Raw genomic sequence first — 25,676 nt, forward strand, 5'->3', positions numbered from 1 at the left:
TGTGTACAACAGAGCAAAGTGTATTTTGTGGCTGGGTATTTCAAATCATAGTTAATATAGTTTGAAGGAGGACTTTTGTATAGACAAAGCATATTAAATTAATACACTAAGTTAACTTATAGTCCTGTAGTATAAATAATTGGACATTTCCCACGATCACATCTGTCTGTAAGGTATGAAATTGGAAAAATGTCTCTTAAACACCTAATCAGAAGTCAGTTTTCAGTTAATAGTGTACAGATAAATCGTTACTAAATCAGTACTGTTTCTGTGCAATTATTTCTTTTCGGTGTAGATGTTAGTTAAAGATTTCTCGCAAAGTTACCAGAGCTATGATAACTTGTGATTAAAACTGTGTAACCTAATCCAGCAGTCTATTTTCCTTGGAATACTTGCAGATAAGCTACAGTCACTCACTGTTTTCCTACTTACAAGTAAAATAAAATTACCTACTGGTCTGACAAGATTTAGAGTAGTCATATTGCTGGCAAAAGCAGCTGGTTGTTTTCAGCACAGATTTTGGAGCAAGTTGCTAGGGAAGCCTGTGTTATCAGTAGTTCAGTTTTTGAAGCTCAGAGTAGGTCTTTAATAACAGGGAAGAAAATATCAGGCTCTCCAGGAACGTAGTCACGGCACCGAGCCTCTTGGAGTTTAAGAAGCATTTGGACTGTGCTCTTAGTCATATGGTCTGAATTTTTGGGTAGACCTGTGAAGTGCCAAGAGTTGGACTCAGTGATCTTTGTGGGTCCCTTTCAACTCGGGATATTCAATGATTCTAAAATTAATATTCTAATGCATATAATCAGGAGGGTGTTGTAGGGATACTACTTATCTAAAAATCTGTATTTTGTCTCTTAGCTAAAAAATTTATTGCTCTGGATGACTTCGTGGAGATTACCAAGAAATATGCAAAGGGAATCATCCCATCTAACCTGATTATGCAGGAAGAGGAAGATGATGAACTGGCAGGGAAGACTCCTGAAGAGTTACCCCTGCGACTGAAGGTAAAAAGACAATAATGAACAGGTTATTTTGAAGAACTCTCAACTTGCACATTTCAGACAGAGGAGACTTGCACTCGACTCTCAAAGCTGATGTTTAGTCTCAGTAGAACAGTATGAGAATTATTGTTACAATTTGGTTTTGAACTTTACTTCGTATATGTGTTTACAGCTTCATATATACGAGGCATATATTTAAGAGAGAGGAGTAATGGTTTTCCTTGCAAGGGGACAATCTAACTTCATTAGATCTCAATGAGGATTCAAATGGCCCTATCATAACAGCCACGTTTTTATTACAGTTATTTTTGTATACTTCAAATCTTTCTTACATAAACAGGAACAAGAAGGTGGGAAAAATTATCCATAACCTTGAAGTATAAAAAGGTTGTATTATGAAGGAATTCAAGAATGATGAAACTTGCTGTCAGTGGCTATCAGAATACTGATAATTCTCTAGGTGTAGTGAAAGGAGAAGGGAAAATTAAGGAGCACGCATTCAATACCAGTGTAAATTTCAAGTGAGGAAGCGGGTTTTTGACTACTGACATGAGTTTGTTGTCATTGTTGTCATTTCGTTGTCCGTTATCATATGGTAGGGTTTTTTAATTTTTTTTTGTTTTTGTTTGTTTTTTAAAAAGGGATGGGAGGTGTCTTTTTTTCCAATATTTTGAATAACTATTATTCTGAAAGAGATGCATTTATAAAGAACAACACAGATACTTCTGCTAGTAAATAGGCTTATGCCAAAGTCATTGTGTTTGTTACCCCGCTTCATCACAATGCATAGATCTTCACTGAAGCATTCTTGGACTTACCACTGCTGTAAATAATATAAAAGCATAAGTTCTGGGACAACATTAAAAATTGGCTTTTTACGGGGGAGGGTTTGCTTGCAGTATCTAACGTGCAGATGGTAATATTTGAATAACTGTTTGGGAAAAAAAAAAGATCCTGTAACTTTTTGTTGTTCAGAGGTTAAGTGTGTGGTTGGCAGAGGATTTGATCCAGCATTTCTTCTGTTGTCATATGACTGAATTGGGAAATGCCACAAGACAGAATTTTAAGACCATTTACAGTTACTCTTATGAGGTTAAAAGAACAGCTGTAATTACTACATATGAATACACACGTGCATGTAAATATAAAGGTATTTCTGCTGTTTACAAAACAGACTTTGACAGCTGCATCCATAGGTACTTGGGAAGGATTTTTTCTTAAACCACAGCTGTAAAGACTTTCTGTAAGTCCTTTTCATTAGAACCTATAACATAATCCCTGCAGAACAGTGGTGGAGTTAAATGCTTTAAAGCTACGGTACTCACGCCTCAAGTAATGATTTAAGATTAACTACATGACTGCAGTTCTGTATTATCTTCGGTAAGAAGTTAGCAGAGCAGAGTATTTGACAAGGAAGCCATTTAATTATGTGTCAAAGGTAATGAAATTCATCTTTCCTGAAATCAAAATAGCCTCTGTGCTTCACCTGACTGAATTAATCAAAACAGATCTAATAATATCAGACAAAGTAATCTCAGTTTATTGGCAACATTCTTTTCAAATAAATATCTTTTCATGTCAACTAAGGTTAGACAATTTACTGCTACTGCTTCAGCTATGATCATCTGTGATGTACAGATACAAAACTGCTCATAAATAAAATGCTTCTCTCTCTCTCTCTTTCCAGGTTGTAAAATACCCACTTCATGCCATTATGGAAATTAAAGAATATCTGATAGATATGGCATCAAAGGCAGGAATGCACTGGTTGTCTACCATTATTCCAACACACCATATCAATGCTCTCATCTTCTTCTTCATCATCAGTAATCTGACAATTGATTTTTTTGCCTTCATTATTCCATTAGTCATATTCTATTTGTCCTTCATTTCTATGGTTATTTGCACACTGAAAGTTTTTCAGGACAGTAAGGCCTGGGAAAACTTCCGCACTTTGACTGACTTACTCCTTCGTTTTGAACCAAACCTAGATGTTGAGCAAGCTGAAGTGAACTTTGGATGGAATCACTTAGAGCCATACATTTATTTTTTACTCTCTGTATTCTTTGTAATTTTTTCCTTCCCTATAGCAAGCAAAGACTGTATACCGTGTTCAGAGTTAGCTACCATCTCCGTTTTCTTCACAGTGACAAGTTACATGAGTTTAAGCACATGTGCAGAACCTTACACACGAAGAGCATTAATGACCGAGATAGCAACTGGTTGCTTATCCCTATTGCAAATATTACCTGGGAATTTTGGCTTCTTGAAATTCTTAGGTAAAACTTTCTTCACGGTTCCTGTAGGCCATTTCTTTGTGATAAATGTAAGTATCCCATGCCTTTTGTTCTTGTATTTGTTCTATCTTTTCTTTAGAATGGCACAACTACGGAATTTTAAAGGCACCTACTGTTACCTGGTCCCATATCTAGTCTGCTTTATGTGGTGTGAACTCTCTGTGGTCATTCTGCAGGAGTCCTCTGGCATTGGGCTCATTCGTGCATCAATTGGTTATTTTCTGTTTCTCTTTGCACTCCCAGTGCTAGGCGTAGGCATTGCACTGATGTGTCTTGTCCATTTCATTAAGTGGTTTGTGTCTCTAGAGCTTGTGAAAATCGTAGTGACTCTAGTTTTGTGTGCTGTTCCTCTGCTCTTCCGATGGTGGACGAAAGTCAACTTCTCTGTAGTTGACATGGTTAAATCCCTTACTCGAAGCTCGATTGTGAAACTCATTTTGGTGTGGATTACAGCTGTAGTGTTGTTCTGTTGGTTCTATGTGTATCGATCAGAGGGAATGAAAGTTTACAACTCCACGTTGACATGGAATCAGTATGCTTTCCTCTGTGGACCCCGATCGTGGAAGGAGACTAACATGGCACGTACTCAGATTTTATGTAGTCACCTGGAAGGACACAGAGTGACATGGACTGGGCGGTTCAAGTATGTGCGTGTTACAGAAATTGACAATAGTGCAGAGTCTGCAATAAATATGCTTCCACTTTTTATCGGTGATTGGATGAGATGCTTGTATGGTGAAACGTACCCTCTCTGTGACCCCAAAAATGTCACTATGGAGGAGGAAGAATTGTGTCGTCTCAAGTATTTGACAAAGCATAACTGCCACATGAAAATGTTTGATCGGTACAAATTTGAAATAACTGTGGGTATGCCTTTCAGCAGCAAAAACGGAACCAAGTCAGTAGAGGAAGATGACATAACCAAAGATATTGTGCTGAAGGCAAGCAATGAGTTTAAGAAAGTGTTGTTGAATTTGAGGCAGGGAAGTATAATTGAATTCAGCACAATTCTGGAAGGTCGTCTTGGCAGTAAATGGCCTGTCTTTGAACTGAAAGCAATCACTTGCTTGAATTGCATGTCTAAACTCCTACCTGCAGGGAGGCATGTGAAAATAGAGCATGACTGGAGGAGCACAGTGCATAAAGCCATTAAATTTGCTTTTGATTTTTTCTTCTTTCCATTCCTGTCAGCTGCATAATGAGGTCATATTGGTTCAGTGGTATCTTCAATGTACGGTGCATTTATACTACCAAAGGTTTGGCTTAAAAAGGAAAATAAAAAAAACCACCCTGCTGTAGCAATGCTCAAGATGTATGTTAATGTAGAGCATTGGTTGAGTTTTGTAAGTGTATACGCTGTATCCTGACTTTAAAACCCCATATGACTGAAGTGATATTATACTAGTTTAATATTGTAAATGAATGCAGGGGATTGCTGCTGACTAATTGCATGGAGACTCATTTGTCCAAAATGAACATGCTGTTTGCCTGTGGTATGACACTAGATACATTTACTTGCTCGATGTTAAAAGCACTTTACCGTTTAAATATTCACAACATGCCCATATGTATTTTCACAGGCATGAGTTAGAATAGGTACCTGACAACAGCTTATGTTGCATATGTTGCTTGTATTTATTTGGTGTATTCTAGAAAAAGGTGATCATATAATCAGTACCTGGTGGTGTTATTTATGTACAGAGCTCATTGTTTCACTATTTGTCCAGAAGGTGATGATTTTAAGCTTTTTTGAAAGGCACACCATTTCACACCTCAGCAAGGCTGTAAAAAATAAAAAAGGAAAAAAAAACTCTCAAGTTTTTATTTTGCATTAAATATTCTGTACAAAACACAGTATTTGTTCTAACTAGTTACGATCACTACATGTATGACACTAAGGTATAATCCATGCTGGCATGTGAATGTCAAACACCAGATAATAAGATTGTGATGGTACAGACAAGCCAAAGCAACTGAAAACAGTATGTAAAAGTCTATGGTGGAAACTGAAAAGAACGTCTGTTTAATGATTTGTATTGTGCAAATAAATACAAAAGGTAAACTTGAATTAAATGAGTAGAACATTTGTTCATTCTGCTTTGACACTTTGAGCAGTTGTTCACGTTGCACTGATAATTGTGTTTTCCAGTGAAAGCTGTTTGTTTAGGATTAAAATTTTCTTGCATGAGATACCTGAAGTTGTACTTCACATTATTTCAAGCTAGCAGTAAAATGTGAGTACATTAGGCCAAGTTTTTATAGCTATGAAATCTTAAACATACTGTATGCCTCTGCTTTCATTGTGACTTACTAATTTCTGAACCATTGGATGTGTATCACATGCATCATGTTATTTCCTCGACTACTTTCACTGATCCTGTATTCATATTGTTTTTGCCTTGGCATACCAGTCATCAACTTGGGGTGTGTGGGGGAAGCATTGTCAGTGAAAATTGATAGAGAAGGGGAAACCTGGAAAAAATCAAGCATTTGGCTGTGCTCCAACTATCAGCACCATCTTGAACATCACACTTCAGGCTGCAGCTGGGAAGGAGAACCCAAAAGCACCTACAGCCACACTGCCAGATTCCCAGGCAATTAGCTGTGCCTGATGTTGCAGACCTGGTCATGTCTGAGCCAATCAGAAAATTGGAAATAGAATTATGTCTTCAGGGTAGTTTTCAAAATTAAAAGTATCAGCCATTTCTTCTTTCTACCTGGGGAAAATAAATAGTATAAGGTTTACCTGCAGGTAAATGCAAATTTTGACATAGACTGGCTTATTTCCAGCCAAAAGGAGACCAGCTAAACTAAACTTTGCCTTTTCTCCTCCTTTTTTCCTAGGAAATCTGTAGGCTTCTTTTGAAGATCTAAATGCTCTTCCTGGTTCTGAAATTTAGGTTCCAAAGATGCATTTTTCCTTAGATACACATAATTTTGAAACTTCTATTCACATGTTTGTCAGGAGGAAAAAAAAGCAGTCTTGGTATTCAGAACTAGCATTAATTTTTTTAAAAAGAGCTTTTACTCCTTGCATAAAGATGTCAATTTACTAACTTAGGTGCATTGTGAAGAAGTTATTACATGTCACAAAAAGGGAAAATTTGACTGAAGTCAGATGGAAAGGGTTGCAAGACAAAAAGCATTAATCCAGGTACCTCTGTTCCCATATATAACATTATGAGGCTTAACTCCAACAACTTTGAAAATTGTAGTTTATGACTTTCTCAGGAAATTATTAGGTGATACTGGCTTATAGTTGTAAGGGAAAAATAGCTCACCTGCTCAGTACTAGCAGGTTAGATGATAAGCTAGATTTCTAAAGCTGCTATCTGCACACAACTCCTCTAATCTTTGCACGTCTGTCTTTATGCTTCAGCCCAGGGCAAACAGCCGAGTTGGACTTTGAATCCTTGTGAGAACAGGGAGCTGAGAAGTGGCCCCCTAGTGCTCTCAGTGCCTGTGTCAGCTTCCACACCGTAGAGAGGAAAGAAAACAATTCTGACCAACTCACTGTAGGAACCGTAACAGCAGAGAGCCTCTGACACAAGACTACAATATGGTAGGAAGGAAATGAGTGTTTTGTTGTCATTACTTACGCAGTCACTTTGCCCTCCGAAACACCACTGCCTCATTCAGTGCTGCTTAGAAGGAAATTTGGGGGGTTGTCATGAAGCAAACTGCTGGCTGGAGGCTGTTTCCCTATTCAGGGGTCAATAGGGAAACCTTGTGATGCTCTTAAAAACGAATTAGGCGAAGACCTCCAAGTCTGAGAGGAATTAATAGGGAAAGCACAGAGAGGCACAGCCCTGTTTGATAGGGACAATTCAATTTTTTAATGGAAAAAGAGGGTATATTAACAGTAATATGATGGATAGGTACTCCATTTTCTTGTCTGTATAGTGTTCAACATTCTGAAACCTTTCGCAACTATTTCTAAATTATAGTAAGAATTAGTGATTTCATCAGCTAAGTGTGATTGCAATCCCAGGCAAGGTGTTTTTGCAAAGGGTGTTTACAACTACCTCAAATCTTGCAGGCAAACAGAGCACAAAATAACTTTGTTCTACTGCTGTGTGCCACATCTTTATATTCCAAAACAGTTTATCTTCCTGAACTGCAAAGGAGAGAGACAGAATGTGGCAGCTGCTGTTAATTATTCAATTCTACATTTATTATTTTCTTATTTAATTTTGAAGACATAATGAATTATAAACAGTTCCAAAGATAGGTGCCCTTTTTCTAGGCTGATAATTCAATCTTTTGAATTAGTATTAATTAACTGAGGAGGAGGAAAAAGATATTACATGGCTATTGACACATCTAAATTAGGTTCAGCTGTTCTGTAAGCTCAGCTTTAGCATTTAGAATATACAAAATTAAAGTAAATATTCATTATTTGAATTCCATCCTCTAACATGTAAAAGTACTGCTTGTTCTCAAACTGGTACATTCTTCTGTAAGCACAGAACAACAATTCGGCACATATAGAAATTCTGAATAACTTAAGAGCCCACTCTGTAATGACTAACAGCCTCTTGCTTTAGGCAGGAATGCAAGGAGTTTATACTTTGCATTTTGCCCAGTGCTTCTGGAGAAAGAAATGAGTAGATATGTAGGAATTACATGTTTTGTTTTTTTATTTCCCAGAACAAACTGGTCTTCTCAAGTGTCATAAAATCGCTGTTATTAATTACGGATTTGCTTGCAATTTTTCATAATACGTGGTAATAAGGATGTTACCTTAGGGGTAGCACCATGCTTCCTTACAAAGTTGAGCATGAGCCTTTGACATAAAGTGATATGCCAGCTTCCGGAGCACTTCAATGTCCATCTGTCTCTTGGCTTCTCTATTTCCACTGAAAAAGAGAAAATGAATTTCACAATTATAAATACATTCTTAACACTAGCCAGATGCATTGCAGCCTTTCAATGTAAGGGTTATGGTCAGTAGCAAATGAAGGGGACTGTCCTTCACTGGGGGCTGTGCTCCCATCTCAGCTTTACACCTGCAATTGTTTGAACAGCAGAGAGTTATGACAGAAGAACAGCCATTTAATGATTAAGTTAAGCAAATACTAATCCATGCAGCAAAAGTTAGTTGGAACTCATCAAAATATGAAGAGATAATATAGCTGCTCTAACAGCTAATACATACGTGCAAATGTCATTTAAATGCAAATAGGGATGGCTAGAAACCAAACAAACAGCTTTTGGTTATATGCCTTAAAATGGTTCCTTTGCTTTCCTTCCTTTACTCACAAGCTGTAATTAACTTTTGTTCTGGGAAAAAATAAAATAAAAATAAAAGGTCATTAGCATCCTGCAACCTCCTCTTGTAAGTTATAATCCAAAGTGCAAAAAATGAGATTCACCCTCCAATTAAGGAAGGACATTCTGCACTGGGAAAACTTGCATTTTCATCATCTCCAATCAAATGAAACTTTTCTTTAGGTTTTGAAGCCAGACATGAACATGGACAAACTACTTTCACCCTTCCTTTACAAAATATTTTACACTGGTATAGAAGCAAGCATACAGAATAGAATCTTCCCACTGCCAGCTACAGCAAACAGCTTCTGTAAGACTGCAGCTTCACAATTCACTCCTCAGCATGTCTGACAATTTTTCATGTAACTTTGTGCAATAAGTGATGTGATCTATGGCACATTCTTAGTTGAGGACTGAGTTTCTTAGAGTCTTTCCTCTGAGGGGCTGAAACTGATGGTGAGGCCACCAATTTCTTTGCAATTCTATGGAAAAGAATGTGTGTAATCACACTTCCCAAAACGTAGCGGAAAACAAATAGCAGGAGGTTATTGATAGTCAGCATTTTAGTCAAGAAGCAGGTACACATCCAGCACGTGAGTAAGGTGGGGCATGTCTGTAGTCAGTACATACATAGTTGTTGCACCAGAGCCATCTGACACTTTAGTATGCCCACATCTTATAAAACATGCCCTTAGGGTTTTCCTCAGGACTAGATGTTGGCAGTCCATCCCCAACCTCTTTTCTCTGGTAAGCTTTCTTAGCCTTAACTCCGCTCTTCTTGTTTCCCAGATGGCCTGTGGGTTGGAACATGAATTCCTCCTTAACTGTCTCACTTTGCAACAAGGAAAACAAAGCAGTGAAATTCTGATGTTTTCCAGTGCCTTCTCACTACTCCTCCAGAACAACAAGCAAGTTTTCCCACAATTGAGTGCAAACAGAAGGTCACTAGATTCAAACACACGCAAAATTAAGATGTTCTCCCAAGGCAGTGAGATACTAACAATTCAAGCACAACCTCACAGCCCAGACATTCATAGCCTGATCTAGGTTGGTGGGTGTAGTCCCAGAGACTGATAGCACTACCTGTTTGAAGATGGTTCACTGGGCTTCACGTGAGCCTCAGCAGAAGTAATCCCCCTGCAGTGGATCCATCCAGATTATCTGCCCCAACAGAATTACAGTCTGCTGCATCCTCCTTCCTTCTACAGATTCACCACTACAGAGAGAAAAAGAGACAGCTTTATAAGGTTTGTGTGGGGAGATAGATTTAACAAGTGAGGCTGAGTACAATTAGTCACCTTTCACACCTGCCACCACTAATACAATCAGACCAGGACAAAATCAGCCTACTCCGGTGCTGTGCTGTCTCTGTTACCCTGGGTCAGCACTGGCAGAAGCTGCCTGCTGAGAGGTGGTGCATCTTTTATTGATGGCACCGTGCAGATGGGATTGCTGATGTGAAGGTTGAGTCTCTTTTCTGCCACAAAACGTTTCCCTTGCACCCTCCTTAGCTCAGCGTGAAGCACAGCAATGCCACTCTACTGCTGATGGCACAACCGCTGCATTTCCAGTTAAGTTCCTTTGGCATTACCGATGCATCTGACTTTATTCCTGCTCTTAAGACAGCTGGAATTTCTCATAACCCTTTTCCTGAATTTTTCAATTAGATGCCCGTGTGCATTTTAAGAAAACAAACGAAGTTTTAAGAGAAAAAGGGCAAGTGCTCTTTATGGACTAGAACCCACCAGACACTAAGCTTGATTTTTAAATCCCTTCATTGTGTAGTTTTCATTTCATTAGTTCTAAGGCTGGATTAGTCAGGGTTAGCGACATCTGCATCAGCTTTATGGAGACGTCAGTGAGTGATGAACAAAGGTAATCAATAATTCACATTTCCATTCTCAATTACTGGCAGATATTTAGTTTTCATGTACGATTTGACGTAGAATGCCAAAAACATCATGGTACAAGTCATTACCCAACTGTTGATGAGTTATACTTTTGCAATGTGTGTTCTTTAAAAAGTCAGAAAATATGGTCTTGGGGAGTCTAGTTAATGTGCTCATTGAGGGGTGCTGCCTGTGAATTATATATGTTTCATTAATGTCCAGAAAGAGCCGATTTGTGTCTGGAGCCTCTGTGCACTTGTTTTCCTTTTCTGTTCAATAATTCTTGCAAGAAAGTGGTACTTTTCTGTTTTTTTAAAGGGTACCTGCCCTTTTTCTAGCAAGCACATGAGCCATGTGGTTTTAATTTTGTGCCATCAGATGGCACTCCAGGTTCACTTTGCATTTTCTCTCCCTCTCCTGCTGTCTCCGGAGGGCACCGGCAGTGAACAAAAGAATCAGGCTCTGGTTTTACTCCATTTCAGGGAGGAAATGCAACTAGAAAATATTTTGTGAAAAAATAGATAACTATTTGCAGACCCAATTTAAAGCCCTCTCCCCCACAAACAGTAACTAGCAAAGTCATGACTGCAGTGTTTCTATAACCCGAGACCATAATAATGGAAAAAATAACCTTGTGATAACATACTGCGTAATGATAAACTAAGAGAATATGAAACAGTGCGTGGCAATCTTCTGAAATGCACTTTCTGGCTACTTTGTTCTTTAGCAGTTTTTTGAGGAGGTTCCTTTTTCTAACATCTTTTATCACAGATCTTGCAGTGTTAATCTGCATTGTCTGCTTCTGCTGTCATTTGCGTGGTGACAACGGGCAGCCCTGATGTCCATTCTGGTGGAAACTGTTTCCTCCATTGCCTTCATGGGTTAGATGCAAAACAAACAAACAAAACGGGGCTTATCACAGCTTAAATCTTCTTATAATCTTTTTATTAACCTCCTATTACCTGTCTGATAAGAAAGAGAGAAAATCTGTCACAGAGTTTAATTATAACTTATGTAGAAGACATGTTGTTTTAAGGGAAATTCTGGCTGCAACTCTTGCTTTAGATGTTCATGCACTAGAAATTTGTGCATGGATTCGGGGAAAGCAGAAAGGTTGGGTCAAGATCACGCACCAGGTAAAAGCTGATAAAAGAAACCCTGAAAGTCAGAGTTTACATACTTTGTAAATGAGAGATGATAACAGGTGGGGGCTGCTGTTGTTTTGTTTTGTGTTTCAGCAGGTTGTTGCAGAGTTTTTGTTCCAGTTTTGAAGACGGCAGGATTTTTCTGTACTAATAGCAGGTTTGGCATCGGAAAGGGCCTTGCAAATGTTGCAGTTAACCATGGGAGATGGCAGGAGCTGTATCATGCTAAATTAGAAAGGGCTTGAACCAAGCCCACAGACCCCCTAACACCTCAGAAATCAGTGTGCATTGAAACCCTAGCTTAGCTCTGGACCTGTCTTTATCTCAAATAATTTCTTCACTTTAAAGAGTGAGGCATTTCAACAAAGCATCTCTTCTCTAGTTCCCCCTCCTGTCCCTCCCTCCCTATTCGGTGCTGGTGACAGCCAAGATGTTTCCACGACAACAATGCATTCTGTTGCCTCAGGTGACAAACTAGAACTTCAGCAAGTAATCACTGAGAATAGCTTCAAACAATTAATTAGGTAATGGAAATGTTATTTCAATAGGGCTTAGGTGCTTTGGCAGTCTGCTTGAACAGATTGAATTCTGATCAGGAATCTGTCCGCAAGCAAAGCTGAAAGCACCACCCAAAGGTCAGGGTGGATGTCAGTGTCTGAGTACCCTAACAGGCCTCTAGTTTTAAAAAGAACATCAAAAAAAAATCAATCAAAAATCCAGGTGTGTTCCTTGAGGATGTCATACAAAGGAAATTTAATTCATTTTGGTGCTAAATTTTGTTGAAAGCACATCCTGGCACGAAGTACATTTAAGGAATTTATTAACCTTTCACAGTCACCAAATCCAGTTAGAGGCCAGAGCCCTGTTTGTTCGTGCAGCGTGCCCCCGCACCAGCATGAGAGACAGATGATGATTCCAGCAAATGGTTTAGCAATAAATGGATTTTTCAGTCTTCTCTGTACAGAAGATGCTTTCCTAGAGTTATAAATGGATGATTCATAAATCTCTCCTAATGCTGCTTCTAGTAACAGTTCAATTGATCTTTAATCGTTATTTAAAAAGTGGGTCTCCATGGGAATGTTTCAATCCTGTTTCCTGAAGTTTCTCTAGCCCAGGGTAGCTCTTCTGTCTTGCAGCTTGGAGATAAAATAGTCTTTAAGCACAAATAGGTACACTGAGTACATGTGTGTGCCAGTTCTCATACAGCACTGGTACTCTTTGGTAATGGTAGTTGTCCTGGCAGAATTTCTTTTTTGCTTTATTTTTGCTTTCATTATTACATTCAGTTTCTCCAAAATAGTGCATCCGTGAGGGAAGAGCAAGAAGGACAATGGCTGCCGCCTTTCCTAGTCCCGTGGAAGCCCGTGGGTTTTGTACACACCAGCTTTGCAATGCCAGGTGTGCTTCCAAGACTGGTTAGGGATTATGACCTGCCTTTCTGTGCAGAAAAATTGTAATCTGTAGGTGAGGAACTCTGCACCACTCTTACTGTTTTTCTCAAGCAGCTGCTTTTTGGGGGACTAGGCATTTTGTTTCCAAAAAATAAAGGTGCCCTAGTACCTCTCTTTGGAGTACGCTGGGTTCATCTCGCTGTTGCAGTGTGTCCCTGCACAACAAGGATCACACAGTTCAAAATAAGGAAAATGGAATGGAATGGGCACTAAAAGCCAGCAGTAATTACTTCACAGGAAGCTTTTGAGGCAGAAAATGGTGATTCATCCAAATGAAGTTTTGCAGAGCCCCTACTGCTTTTCTTATAACTTTGTCAGTTCAGGAATGAAATTCAGGCGTGTTGCAGGCGTAGCCAGAAAAATCTGCCAGCAGTGTTGTTTGGGGTGTTCACATAAAGCATGGGGAGGCCAGGCTCTGTTTGTAGCTTGGCTCACATGGTATGGAAGAAGAGAACTGAGGGGAAGATGCCTGTTTCTGAAGAGTGATAAATAAGGTATTGCCCTGAAAGGGAAGATAACAGCTGTCATTCCCATGTTTAAGCTGTACAAACCACAGAAGAGAGTCTGCATCGCATCACCTCATGTGATCTCATTATTTCATATTGGGGAAAATTTCTTAACTGGAAGGTTTGTGAGGCATTGGAACAGGCTGCCCAGGGAAGTGGCTGGGTCGCCATCCCTGGAGGCATTCACAGGACGTGTAGATGTGGCGCTCAGGGATGTGGCATAGTGGTAGACTTGGCAGTGCTGGGTTAGTGGTTGGACTTGATGGTCTTGGAGGTCTTTTCCAACCTCTGTTATCCTCCATAGGCTGATCACAGCCACGTGCCTATTTCAGTGAGTTTTCGTGGTGGGAGTTCTCTGTTCCCTCCTGGAAACTGTTCAAAACCTTGCTGTGGCTCCTCTGAGACCAATGCACAAAACCTCAGGGTTTCTCTGCAAAAAGCAGCCCTTTCTCCATTCTTCCTTCTGCAGGAGAGCCAATGACTTGGCCGTGGGCCATCTCTCCTCCTGACTTGCCTGTGCAGGGAAGGAAAAAGGCTCAGGTCACGTTGGCACATGGGTGTATGTGCGGCAGCCGCGTCCCTCCTGACGAAGGCTGGAGCGGCCTTGTGTGTTGTGCGCGCCCCTGCCTCTGCGTGGTGCACTCTTTAACTGAAAACTTAAACAGCTCACCTGCTTTCCTAACGCATCGCTGGTTGCTAAGATACAACCTCTGCGACCCTGTAAATCTTCCGCTTGAAGCTGCTCTGTGTTGGCAAACGGGCCTTTCCTCTGCGACTGCTCGGGAGATGGGGAGACCGCGGTGTTTGGTCCTGGGGTGGGACTCGGTGCGGCTTCTGTGAGGCCCAAGGCTCAACGGGGAACGTGCAAAGCCATGGGATGAGAGGGTGGAAAGGAAGGCAGCGCAGGGAGAACGAGCAGGTAGGCAGCAAAATGGGGTCGGATACATCAGGGGCAGGCAGCGTCTTTCTGTACCCCGCTCTTCAATAGCCTCAGGCTGCAGTTACAGCAGGAACTGCCTCCTCTGCCCTCCTGCAATGACGGGCAGATCTGGGGACAGTCTGGGTTTGGGACTGGTCAGACTGGGCAGGCTTTCCTTAGGGATAAGCTGTGCCAGCAGAGATTTCTTGCGGCTCTGCCAAGTGATGAGGAGACATCAGATTGAAAGGTAGCCCTGGATTCCTGGAAGCTCATGAGCAAGCTTGCAGTGACAGCCCAAAATAGCCAAACGTTTTGAAAAGAAGCCTAGCTGAGCCCTACTTGTTTGCAAAATGTGTGGAGGAAGGTGGGATAAAACAGTACAGCTTAGCTTGTTCTGCTGTTAAGTAAGCCTTTAGCTGTTTAAGGTTGCAGAGAGTATTTTAATGCTATTGACAGGGTGCAATTGCTGCAGCACCATTTCTCCGGGTTTGCAGAGGCCTGGATCAATAGCTGTGAGAAATGGAGACTGCAGCCCTTCGTCTCCGGGAGGTGTGAGCAGAGATGTCAGAGGACGATAATTGAAACAGCGACGTTCTCCTCCCCGCCTCTTCCCCGAGCCAACCCGAGGTGTGTGTACGCTTATGGTGAGCACTCTCCTGCCTCACACAGCCCGCAGTGCCAGCATTGCTTGTATCCGAGGGAAACCTCTGCTTCCTTCCACGTCTTCCCACTAACTGAGAAGGAGCTCGGCCCAGTGTAACCCGCAGGGATGTTTGGATGGGTTCAAGCCTCGCCAAGGGAAAATTAAAAAGATGTAGCCTGCCAAGGCTGGAATATTGGCGTAAGTTCTTGACAGGGGGATCCCACTCTGGAGTCAGCGTTTATAGGTAGAGCAGGGAAGGATACCACCCCCTCTACCCCCAGTCTGACACCCTAATTCCAGTCTGAATTACTTATTTATCATTTACAATTAACATTTCCCAGGATTTGTTCCTCCAATTGGAGAAACGATGAGAAAGCCACTGACCCTCAGAAGGAGGCTACAGAATTTTGTTATTCTGGGGTTCTCCCTGCTAAGGACTCTTGCTGGGGCACTCTCAGTTTGTTACCTGCTCAAGAATTTGGTCCTGTAATTGAAGTTAGAGCTGCTGAGCTATCTTGGGTCAGGATGCCCATGCTACTAGTATGACTAGTGCTACCCTGCATCCTTTAGCAGTCACTACAGTAGGTTTTATTCTTTTTAGCAGCCATGTTATACAAAGTATATATATAGTCACCATGATCATTAAAATAATTGTCTGATGGAATTGTTGGTTTAAGTATCTTGTCCTACTCATTGACTGTCTCCGCTTAGCAAATGGCAAGACAAGTAATTATCTGTACCCTGATGGGCTGATCTGTATTCAGGGGAGCTTTTAGAGCTGAAGGAGCTCAGGAGTTTGCTCTGTCAGGTGCTTCACATGAAATGCTTCGCGTCTCAGGCTTGACTTAGGCTCTAGAAGTGCCTAAAGAGTTGTGCTCACTTTCATGTGAGTAGAAGTTTGATCCTAGTCCAACTTCAGAGAGAAGGAAAAAAAAAAAACGCTGCTAATAAAAGCTTTCACTCTGAAAGCAAACCTTTCCAGCATGCGTGTCAAGCTGTCACGTACCGAACATCGAGACTGTTTCATGGCTTCACAAAACCAAAGAAACATACCTTGTCCCAAGCGTCTTATAAAATTAGGGCCAATTTTTTGAATCTCTACCCACTCTAGTAATCCTGTTGCCTTTTGAGGTTCTGCCACACGGGCAAGATAAGTGAATTCATGCTCTAATTTTAGACTTAATGCAATTTGCTGAGAAGACAGCAAATGGAAAAGGATTACTACTGGGAGTGGGAGCAAATTGATGGTAATAATGTTACTGAAAATTGGACGTAGAAGGTGAACAATCCTTATACTTCCCCTCTCACCAGGGATTGAAAACCACAGCCATGGCAGGAACCAAAGGACGTAAGGCTGCCTGAGAGCAAGACAACTTGCTGGCTGCACATGGGGGAAGCAGGTGGCTCTGCCAGCATTTCCCCACACCCCCACTCCACGCAGAGTGAGATTGCTGTATGCGGCTACTAAATCTGCTGATGACAATTTTGAGAGCAGGAGAGCTAGCCATCTGGCTTCTGCTTGTCCTGGGCATTTAGGGATGAAAAAGGAAACTGGAAAGGTAAATAGTGAATTGCTTCATGTGTTGATTTTCAGCCGAGATTTCTCTCTGCAGTGCCTAGACACATTTGCCCATCTAAGTGAGTGGGATTGACTGTGTCTTCCCAGAAAGGGGAGAGAGGGGTGGAATTAGCGTGTAAGCTCTGGGAGAGCTGTGCAAAGCAATACACTGCCAAATCTAACAGCTGAGGCGATGTATTCTGGTCTGCATCCAGGAAAAGGACTTAACTTTTCAGGGTGTAACTCACACGTGCCAATGCCCAGGAGGCGTCTCCAACCCCGCAGCTCTGTGACGAACATGCAGGCAGGGTGAGAGATTCAAAAGAAAGGCCCAAGGTCTGGGGCAAGCATCACAGTTGCCAGGGGAGGCTCGGGCATCGATCTTTCTTAGCATTAAGTGTGTGCCAAACCAGCTTGCTGAGGTTCAGCCCCTCTCCCAGGTAGAGGGCAAAAAGAGAGAGGTGGTGACAAGGAGGATGCTCCTCGGCTGCTCCTCAGGTTCTTCACCTGGGCCAGTGTCGATCTTACCCTGATCCCTAACTTACCTTACCTGCTTACCCCTAACTCTTCCTCCTTTGTAAAAGGAGCTAAACAACCCTCTCATGTCTAGCTTAAAAATACGCTGTGCCTTGAAGCCATCTCCTTATGCCTTTTTTGTCGTAGTTTTATTGAAAAAGCTGGTATTAACATATTTATATTTTTATTCAACAACAGTTAGCTAATTTGTGCAACACAAAGAATGCAGCCATGAACAACAGCTTTCAAAACAATCAGATTTACCAACTTTACCATCACTTACTCTACACCACTGAAAGCTCAAACTAAAAAGAGAAAGAAAGTTGGAAACGTTCACAATGACGATGTTAACTTTCCATACATTCAAGAAGACCAGGAAACCGAGCTGTAGTAGCAAAGTCAAAGACGTGAAGGGAATACTGGTCTTTGAAAGATTTCTATTTATTTCCTCTGTAATCACTTCATGGTATTTTGGTTGGGTAGTTCATTAGTTTTATAAAGCTCCAAAGATATATTTACTTATTTAATTTTAACAAGATCTTTTTGGTACCCAGTGCTGTAACAGAGTAAGGTACTTCAAATTAAGAAAAAGAAAGAAAAAAAGTTGTATTAAGATCTGCTTTATAATGTTATCTATAGACTCTTACTTGAGAATGTTAAAAGCTAAATATATGTTCTACAGTACTTCTAGCTGTAAATGCCAATATGCGCTCATAGCATTTTTTTTTAATCTTTATTTTTTGAGCTGCAAAGATTAATGAGGAGGCCAAAAGTCAAAGAAATCGTATGACACCCTTGAAGCAGTAGTTTGGCATTAGCAATTTTTCTATACAATTTACCACATTCTTAAACCTTTTTACAAGGAAAAAAAAAAAAAAAAAAGCAGTTTTGTTAAATTTCATTAGAATAAATATGTACATATACTGTCCATGCCTGCTAGAGCATACAGTATTTTATAAACAAACATTCCTCATTCCCTTTAAAACTAACCTACACATTTCATACCGTATGTGTTTAGTATGGCCGGAAACTGATGCACATGCGTTTGTGCTTCTACACACAAAATTTACAGCGTTGATGTAGAAAACTTCAAACATACAGATTTCACGCGCTGCATTAAGATGTCCTATAAAAGAGCTGTAGACTTGGTTTTTCTACTTCTTGTAAGCAGATTTTCACCCACCCTTTCTCCCAAACCCAAATACAAAAGCATGCAGATCTCTTTATCAGTACATTCTTCACTCACCAAAGAAATCAGTGCATAATGGCTTAAAGATTTTTATTTTTAATTTTTTCTGAGGAGTTTTAATATGGGCAGATAAACAGGTCATCTCAGTTGTGCTCTTGTATTCGTGATCTGAGAAGAAATTCTTTGGGATATCAATTTTTCTGCCAGAGCTATTAGGGAGGCAGATAATTTTCTCCTGGATGAAGAGGACTTCCTGCCCACTACGCTTTTCCCATAAACTTCCCGAATGAGGTACATCAATTCCTTGTACTTTCACTTGCCATTTCCATCACTATTCATTTGGAAATAGTGATAGAGAGCTAGATTTCACAGAAATGTATTTACGTGGAAGAAGGTTTGGTTTGGAGGGTTTGTGTTTTCCTGTTTTTCCAGAAATACCTTTGTCATCTAGCAGTGGACTTAAAAACTTTAAAATTCACTGAGCAATGCTACATCTCACAGTACCTTTTTTTTTTTTGTAGTGACAGAGATCGTGGCATTGTCTGTGTTCCCCAAATGCCAGGATGAAAACAATTGTGCTGCAAAAAGCAAACAAGGGATTTTCTGAGGTGTCTAGAAGTGATGCAACTTTGCTTCCACTGGTATTTTTAGCCAAGACTTCCAGAACTCCAAAACCCCAAACAATGGTGTGGGTTTATGTATTAACTCTGCCAGGCCGTGTTTGAACAGCCAGCCCCCGTGGAGTAGTAATACCAAGGTCTTAAATAGTCCTCCACCTGGTGAGGATGCTAATTATTGTTTTAAACAGAGCAAAGAGATTGCTGGAGAATGAACTTCTTAAAATACGCTGGCTAGCTCTATCAATCTGTCACTTACTCACTTGGGAAGTTAAAGCACGCAGTTAGTAATGTGACTAAATACTGAAGAGATGTCGTAAAGAAGGGAACAAGGCAGGTGAGACAGGACAGCCTTTCACCAGCAGGACTTTTGGAGGCCCTTCCACCGTGCCATGTGGCCTAAAGGGATGCAGCTATTTGTTCATTGACTCACAAACAGACTTGGCTTGGTTGAAAGACAGAAAAATGTTACTTGAAAAAAGTAAAATAAAATAAAGCAAAAAGCTCTAACAATGTGGTAAATGCCGTGGACTGCAAAAGCAGGCAGCGCACCAGAACAGCGTGGTCTTGTGAACCACTGAGACCCTCAAAAGGACTGTCAGGAGTTGAGGAGTCTCAGCCCTCCTCAGGAACGCTCCCCAAATAAATAAATACCCCTGTTTGGTAAAGGAACCGATACAGACCACAGTACTGGATTTGCAGTCGTGCCTTTTACTTATACAGTTGCAGTGATGGAAAATAGTTGGCTTGCCACCAATAATGATACAGGCGGAGGGATGAAAGGATGCAACCTACAAATCCCACCACAGAAGCCACAATTTTTGTGAGGATCACATCCTTCTACAATTCTCAAGAGGCTGGTTTGTAAGTAGAGAGGGATATTGATAAATCTAGTGCATTTCTGAGTTCACTTTATCCTGAAATATGTACAGATTGTTTGTCGCTGCTATAGCAATGATGTTCTCGGTTGGGTGCCACGCCGTGTGCAAGATCTTCTTCGTAAAGTCCAAACTGTCAACACTGATGTCATCTTTCCTCCGTTTGCCACCGACGCAGACTCTCCGGGGCTTAAGGATAGCTCGTGGTTTGCTGCTCTCTCGGGATGCCTCCAAGGTAACATCCCGCTTGGTGTTTCGGTCAAACATTCGGAAAAAGTTGTTATATGCACCTGTCATGATGACGCTGGAGAGAGGGGGGGGAAAAGACATGATTAAACAGCAGGTTGGGGGAAGTCTACTGACGTGAATGGACAGAGACAGCTGAGTGTTGACCTTAGAATAAGATGGCTTCTGGTTTCAGAAACAGTACAAAACATGGGATTTTCCCCAGAGTGAACGGTTTTCTCCCCTCCAATGTATTCAATGAAATTTCCAGTTACCCCAAAACTAGCTTCTGTACAAAAAAATCATGTCAGGGCCCTGACATCATGAGACTGACTTCACAGGACAATAAAAGCGACATGTTCACCTAAGTTCTTTTTAATTACCCTCCAGCTTTTTACAAGCTTTTAAGGGTCATAGTTCCAGGCTTTTTTCTTTCTCCAGAGCCTTACCTTTTTTGACAGCTGAGATTACCGTGATTCCAGAAACACTCTTTAAGAAAAAAAAGAGCTTTGCAGAAGTAAATTTATTTTCAGAATAAACCCTTTTCCTTTCTGAAGCCATAGACCCATTAGAAAGTGTAGGCGCTATTAAAATTTTTATCTACAATACTTCTTAAAAATAAATACATTGATAAATAGGATTCTTTTATCTTCCATGTAAAGTTTGACTGAAGCATCAAGTCAGGATATATTTCTGGATCTGGGAGAAAGGGACAAAAAGCATACCTCGCCCTGTATAAAAATTACCCCATTAATCAGCTTGTAGCTTGAAATAATGAATTTTCAGTTGCTTCATTTCCCCATTCCCCAGGGGGGGGATATTTTGTCACTGACTTTAATGAATTCAGGATTTCATCCATGGCCCTCAGGTTATTGGATTAGCATAATCATGGATCTTAGAGCCTTGTTTGAGAGCTCATCCCCTGAAAACTTTTTCTCTATCTGAGTCTAGGGCCACACTCCTCTCACCTTTCCCATCAGAGCCCAAATACAGTGAATTTAGTGAATTTTTGTGCTTCCATTCCAGAAGAGGAACCCACCCTGAACTGTCAGGTCTCCATGGGAGAAGCTGTGCTTTTAGTTCTAAGAAAGACTTGGGCAACCAGTAAATATTTGCCTTTCTGGTACAGCCCAACAGAGCATATTTAACGTGCCTTGCATTTAATAAACTCATCTCCATCGCAGATGACAGCTGCGTTGCTGGAGCATTTGGCTGTGGTTTCCCACCCGGGAGGAGCTGCGCAGAGCTGCGGGCTGGCCCCACGGCAGCTGCATATGAACAGTGGGAGAAGTCAGAGCCAGAAACTGTGCTCTCTGCTGGACGTGCTAGCTGGTGAGAGCTGGTGCCCCTGGATTCAGGAGCTGTCTTACACCACATGCATAGACCCAGCCAGTGTTGCCTTGATCTCATTTGGGGCCATCAGTAGCTGCTGTAATACCGATGAGCGATACACCCCAACCCCACCAACAGAGCCATGGAGCTAACTGCGGTTGCGCTACAGCTACCAAATGGCAGCAGCTCTGCTCCTTCAGGGATTCTGCAGGGTGGCTGGCTCAGGGGAGCTGGATGTGCACAGAGTCACCAGCAGGACTGGCAGCTCTGCCCTGCCCTGGTGTTAGTTGGTAGCACGCAGCCTTCCCTTTGCTCAAGGGCTGCTGCTCCTGCTTGCTACTGAGCCCAGGGTGGCCAGGGGAGGCACTGCCCATAGGTGGTTACGGCCAGCCCTGGCTGACTGCAGCTAGGCTGTCTGCAGAGGTTTTTTTTTTCCCTCACCTTCCCCACTTGCAAAGGCCTGGCACAGTTCTGCTCATTAAGCCCACGCAAACAACCTTGCATGCTTTAAAAAAAAAAAAAAAGTCAGTGTGACAGCTTGATAAAACGTACCCCAGAAGCTGCAGAAAGCCTATTGATCAAGATTAGTGCCCAGTTCAGAAATTGAATCAACAGCAGTAAATCTAATGTTTCACTCCTTCCGAATCACCGTGTCTTGTCATTAGGGCTCCTGCTACGATGGTTGGTCACAACACGAAGCAGCAGAGGTGATTCTGTACCTCAGCGCTCACACCCACAATTAGCGATGCTGACAGTACTGTGGTGGGGTTAGCTGGTTGGCTGGTTTGTTCTTTTTTTTTTTTTTTCCCCCTCGGGCAAAATTTTGAAACAGGCTCCCAGAGCAGGGCACCACGTGCCACGGGCTGCAGAGCTGCGCTGGCTGGGACTCGGCTCCCCCGGGAATAAGGAGCCTGCACCAGATGAAGGCAGGCGCCATCGGGGAGCAGTTTTCATGCAGGCAATGTACCAATGCACCAACTGCACGGAGAAGTGCTTGTCAAAAAATCTTTTTTTAGGTTTTGCTTGCAGTAAAGCTGCTTTTACAGTCCATTTGCTTTTTAATTTCTTCAACTCACATATTTTTAAAAGTCTGTTTCCTTCAGTTGGATTTATTGCAGGGCTTTTTTTAACATATGTAGATGACTACTTTTCATGCTGGCCCTGTTTTTCTGTAGTTTAATGGCTCAGTAAAAAATAGCATTATGTAAATGAGAAAGTGCCCGTTCGTGTTTGAGATCACAAACCCAGATGGATTATAACCTTACCTGCCGCTTAAAATAACAGTAAATGAGAGCGAGAACTAGATGTAACCCTGCAATTTATTCCTGTTCACGTAAATATACAATAATGGAATGTATGTGATAAGGAGGATTATAAATATACATATGTACAAGAATTAAAATGGTAGCTGAGTCTAGGAAGTGCCTACCCTGTATTTCCAGACTGCGTGCCAGGCACAGCAGTGCTACAAGGAGTGCCTGCACCCCATGCTGGTTCAAGAAACCAAAGCCTCCCAGCCCAAAGCTCCCCCACACGAACTCACGGGTGTGTAAGGCAGCAGCCCCAAAAAGCTCTGCCTCAGCTCCTTGAATTTTGCTGCAAAGCATGGCCAGAGTCCCACGTCATCTGGGCAGGGGCGTTTGGGGCTCAAAGCACGCAGCGGTGGCCCCTGAGGAGCAGCAGACTGATGGCTCAGGCAGAAGCAAAGCTGCACCCTGTGCAAACCACCACAGCCAGAGGCAGGAGGATTATTAAAAAAAAAAAAGGTGGGGGGGGGGGGTGGGGTGGGGACACACACACATACACACACACTAGCAGCACCCCAGGCCAACCCCTGTGCTGCCCTGGGAACCAGGCCGCCCTCGGTGCAGCACACTGTGAGCACGCTCTGCCTGCTCCTTCAGAGCTGCTCCAAGCAAGCACTGAGAGTTTCTGACAATCCTGCGCACATGCTTTGAGCGACAACACGCGCTGTGAGTAATTCTTCCTGCCTGTGCTGACACTGTGGCATTTTTCCTTACCAAGGAGACAATCTGAGGCAGCTCACTGCCACGCTTAAGTCCCACAGCCCTGGGTCACTTGGGCACAGAGCCTTACCCCTTATTTTACCTTTACAAGCAGAACAAATATATTCTTACGGGGGTAAAGGAAAAATCCAGTGCAATCCTACTTTCATTATATTGACTTTTCTGTTCACTCCCTCCCTAGTTGCCATTCTGTTCTCTCTTTCTATTTCTCCCCTTCTAATGAAATTGCAGTCTTTACCACAGTTTGCAGTTAGGTTTTCCTTTGCCATGTCCTCTTATTCCCCTCTCTTCCATTTCCCTTTATCCTGCTTCTCTCCTCCCTGCCAGTGATGTGTCCTCCCCAGCTCTGCCCTCAGCTCCCTGCTCCCTCCTGTCTCTCCTGCTTCCCTTTGTCTTTTCCCTTTGTCTGTTCCTTTTTCCTTCCTCTTTGCTCTTCATGTTAGTCCAGGGGGTCCCACTGCTCGCCCATCCCTTGCCATCTCCCACTGTCTCCACCTTACCCTCACAGACAGCTTGCTCAGCCCTCAGGGGCTTCAGGCTGCCACCCGTGCCTTCTCCTTTGGGCTGCAGGCCGAACAAAGCAGCAGATGGGCAGATTTACTCTCTCAGCAGGTACAAACGAGTGGTTCCTGTGCCCTTGAATCTGGCAGAAGTTTGGTAGCAGTGGCCCCAGACGTGTCAGGGTGCTAGGAGATCAGCAGAGCCTGTCTGGCCATACAAAGCCTACCAGATCACCAGGGGATGCGGGGGGGAGATGCTCTATGGCTCGTCTATTCCACGTGAATACTTGCCATGGGCTGTAAAAGAGACTTCTGCGTGCAACGTGCACATAATCTGCTTTTGAGCTGGGCACTCAGAGCACAGGGCCTGAGGACCTTAGCACAAAATCCCAGGAACTGGAGCCCATTGCAGCAGGAGGGAGGGGCTGTTTCAAATCAGCACAGCACTAACTGCTGCCTCTTAAACCAGTGCCCACTGGGCGCAGGTTTCTTCACCCATACTCTGCTGAGCCGGTAGCCAGTGATATTTCAGGTAAACTCTATTATTTAAAAAAAAAATAAAAAAAAAATCAATTTCCCATCTGTACAATTGTCTGGAGCAAAGGACTTGAGACTAAGAGTTCTTCCTACTTGCACTGCAAGAAGAATACACAGCACTAAACAGGCAGACGTTTACCTATGGAGAACTATCTTATTTTGCATGACACCAGTAGTTGTTCCTCTAGGGTTTCATTTAGGGCCAGAGTTTTAGGGTCTACAGCAGCACCGCAGCAACTACTGATGTCTTCAGCATCTTTAAGCACCTTAATGCCATAAAGCATCTGGCTTTCAATATTTTGGTTTCGGTAATGACTCTGTTAAACAAAAAGCTTCGGTATGTAGCTTTCCTCTCTAAAACATTCTGCTTCTGTTGGAAGGTCAACACATTTCCTATTCCACCAACCTCAAGGGTATCTGAATAGGCTTTCAACATTTGTACTAAACAGCAGTGAGATTTTCTTCCACGATACTCTTTAAGCATTGACATTTCATCAGACATGTCAGTCACTGAGGACTGGGATACCTCTGTCTCCAGACCCTGCGGTACATCTCAGCACAGGAAGGGGACATTTCTTTGACCTGAAACCACCTCCCCAGTTACACTTTGAGCCCTACGTGTGCAAGAGCTCAATACCACACCTGCCAGTGCAGAATAGCACGTCTGCAGCCTTCTGGGACTACCATGCAAAGCCCAACAGACCTTTTTGTGGCAATCATCTGACCTTATGAGAAGAAAGGATTTGTCCCAGGAAAAGTCTTCAAAATATTTTTCATGGGAATAAATAATGATGAGATTTATTACGACAAAGGGAAGGGAGGGAGCACCGCTGCAAACAAGTTTTCTCTCACCACTAGACTGCTATATGCGTTATGCGGTAGGTCTGTAGGTTTTACAGTTTTACTGTATCCTGCGCTGAGTGAAGCAACTGACCTCACATCCTAAAGGAGCTTCTTTAAACTCCCTGGGGATATGCGATGGAAAAGCTTGAGGTTCAGGGCTGCAACACTCTGGGACAGTTGGCTGGGATAACACTGGATATAAGAACAGGGAATTCCCAAGTCCTTCCAAGCTAATATTTGACATGCCGAGCCTTGATAGTGAAATGATATCTTCTAGCTCCCCAGCACGGAGTATGCTGCCAGACGGGCATAAATGGTTAACGTTTGGTGCA

General features: G+C 42.2%; 2 protein-coding genes and 1 long non-coding RNA gene across 11 annotated transcripts in view; 1 reads left to right on the plus strand and 2 right to left on the minus strand.

Moving 5' to 3' along the window:
* WFS1 (wolframin ER transmembrane glycoprotein) overlaps window positions 1–4,574 on the plus strand; it is a 35,378-nt gene extending 30,804 nt beyond the window's left edge. The window contains exons 7-8 of the mRNA XM_040556151.1: window positions 859–1,004; window positions 2,689–4,574. Coding sequence (XP_040412085.1) covers window positions 859–1,004; window positions 2,689–4,497 — 1,955 coding nt within the window. The 3' untranslated portion in view covers window positions 4,498–4,574. The remainder of the gene's footprint in view (window positions 1–858; window positions 1,005–2,688) is intronic.
* A 2,330-nt stretch (window positions 4,575–6,904) lies between these two features.
* Window positions 6,905–9,759, minus strand: LOC121069721. Its single transcript, XR_005819577.1, has 3 exons — window positions 9,653–9,759; window positions 8,042–8,157; window positions 6,905–7,067 (listed from the first exon to the last, which is right to left on the minus strand). It is a non-coding gene; the product is annotated as an uncharacterized LOC121069721 (long non-coding RNA).
* Window positions 9,760–18,462: 8,703 nt separating this feature from the next.
* The window catches only part of PPP2R2C (protein phosphatase 2 regulatory subunit Bgamma), a 187,688-nt gene continuing 180,474 nt past the window's right edge, over window positions 18,463–25,676 (minus strand). For all 9 annotated transcript variants that reach the window (XM_040556161.1, XM_040556160.1, XM_040556168.1 and 6 more), the window contains one exon: window positions 18,463–20,184. In XM_040556161.1, coding sequence (XP_040412095.1) covers window positions 19,893–20,184 — 292 coding nt within the window. In that variant the 3' untranslated portion in view covers window positions 18,463–19,892. The remainder of the gene's footprint in view (window positions 20,185–25,676) is intronic.

Source organism: Cygnus olor, chromosome 4 (assembly GCF_009769625.2).
Source record: "Cygnus olor isolate bCygOlo1 chromosome 4, bCygOlo1.pri.v2, whole genome shotgun sequence".
Lineage (NCBI taxonomy): Eukaryota > Metazoa > Chordata > Aves > Anseriformes > Anatidae > Cygnus > Cygnus olor.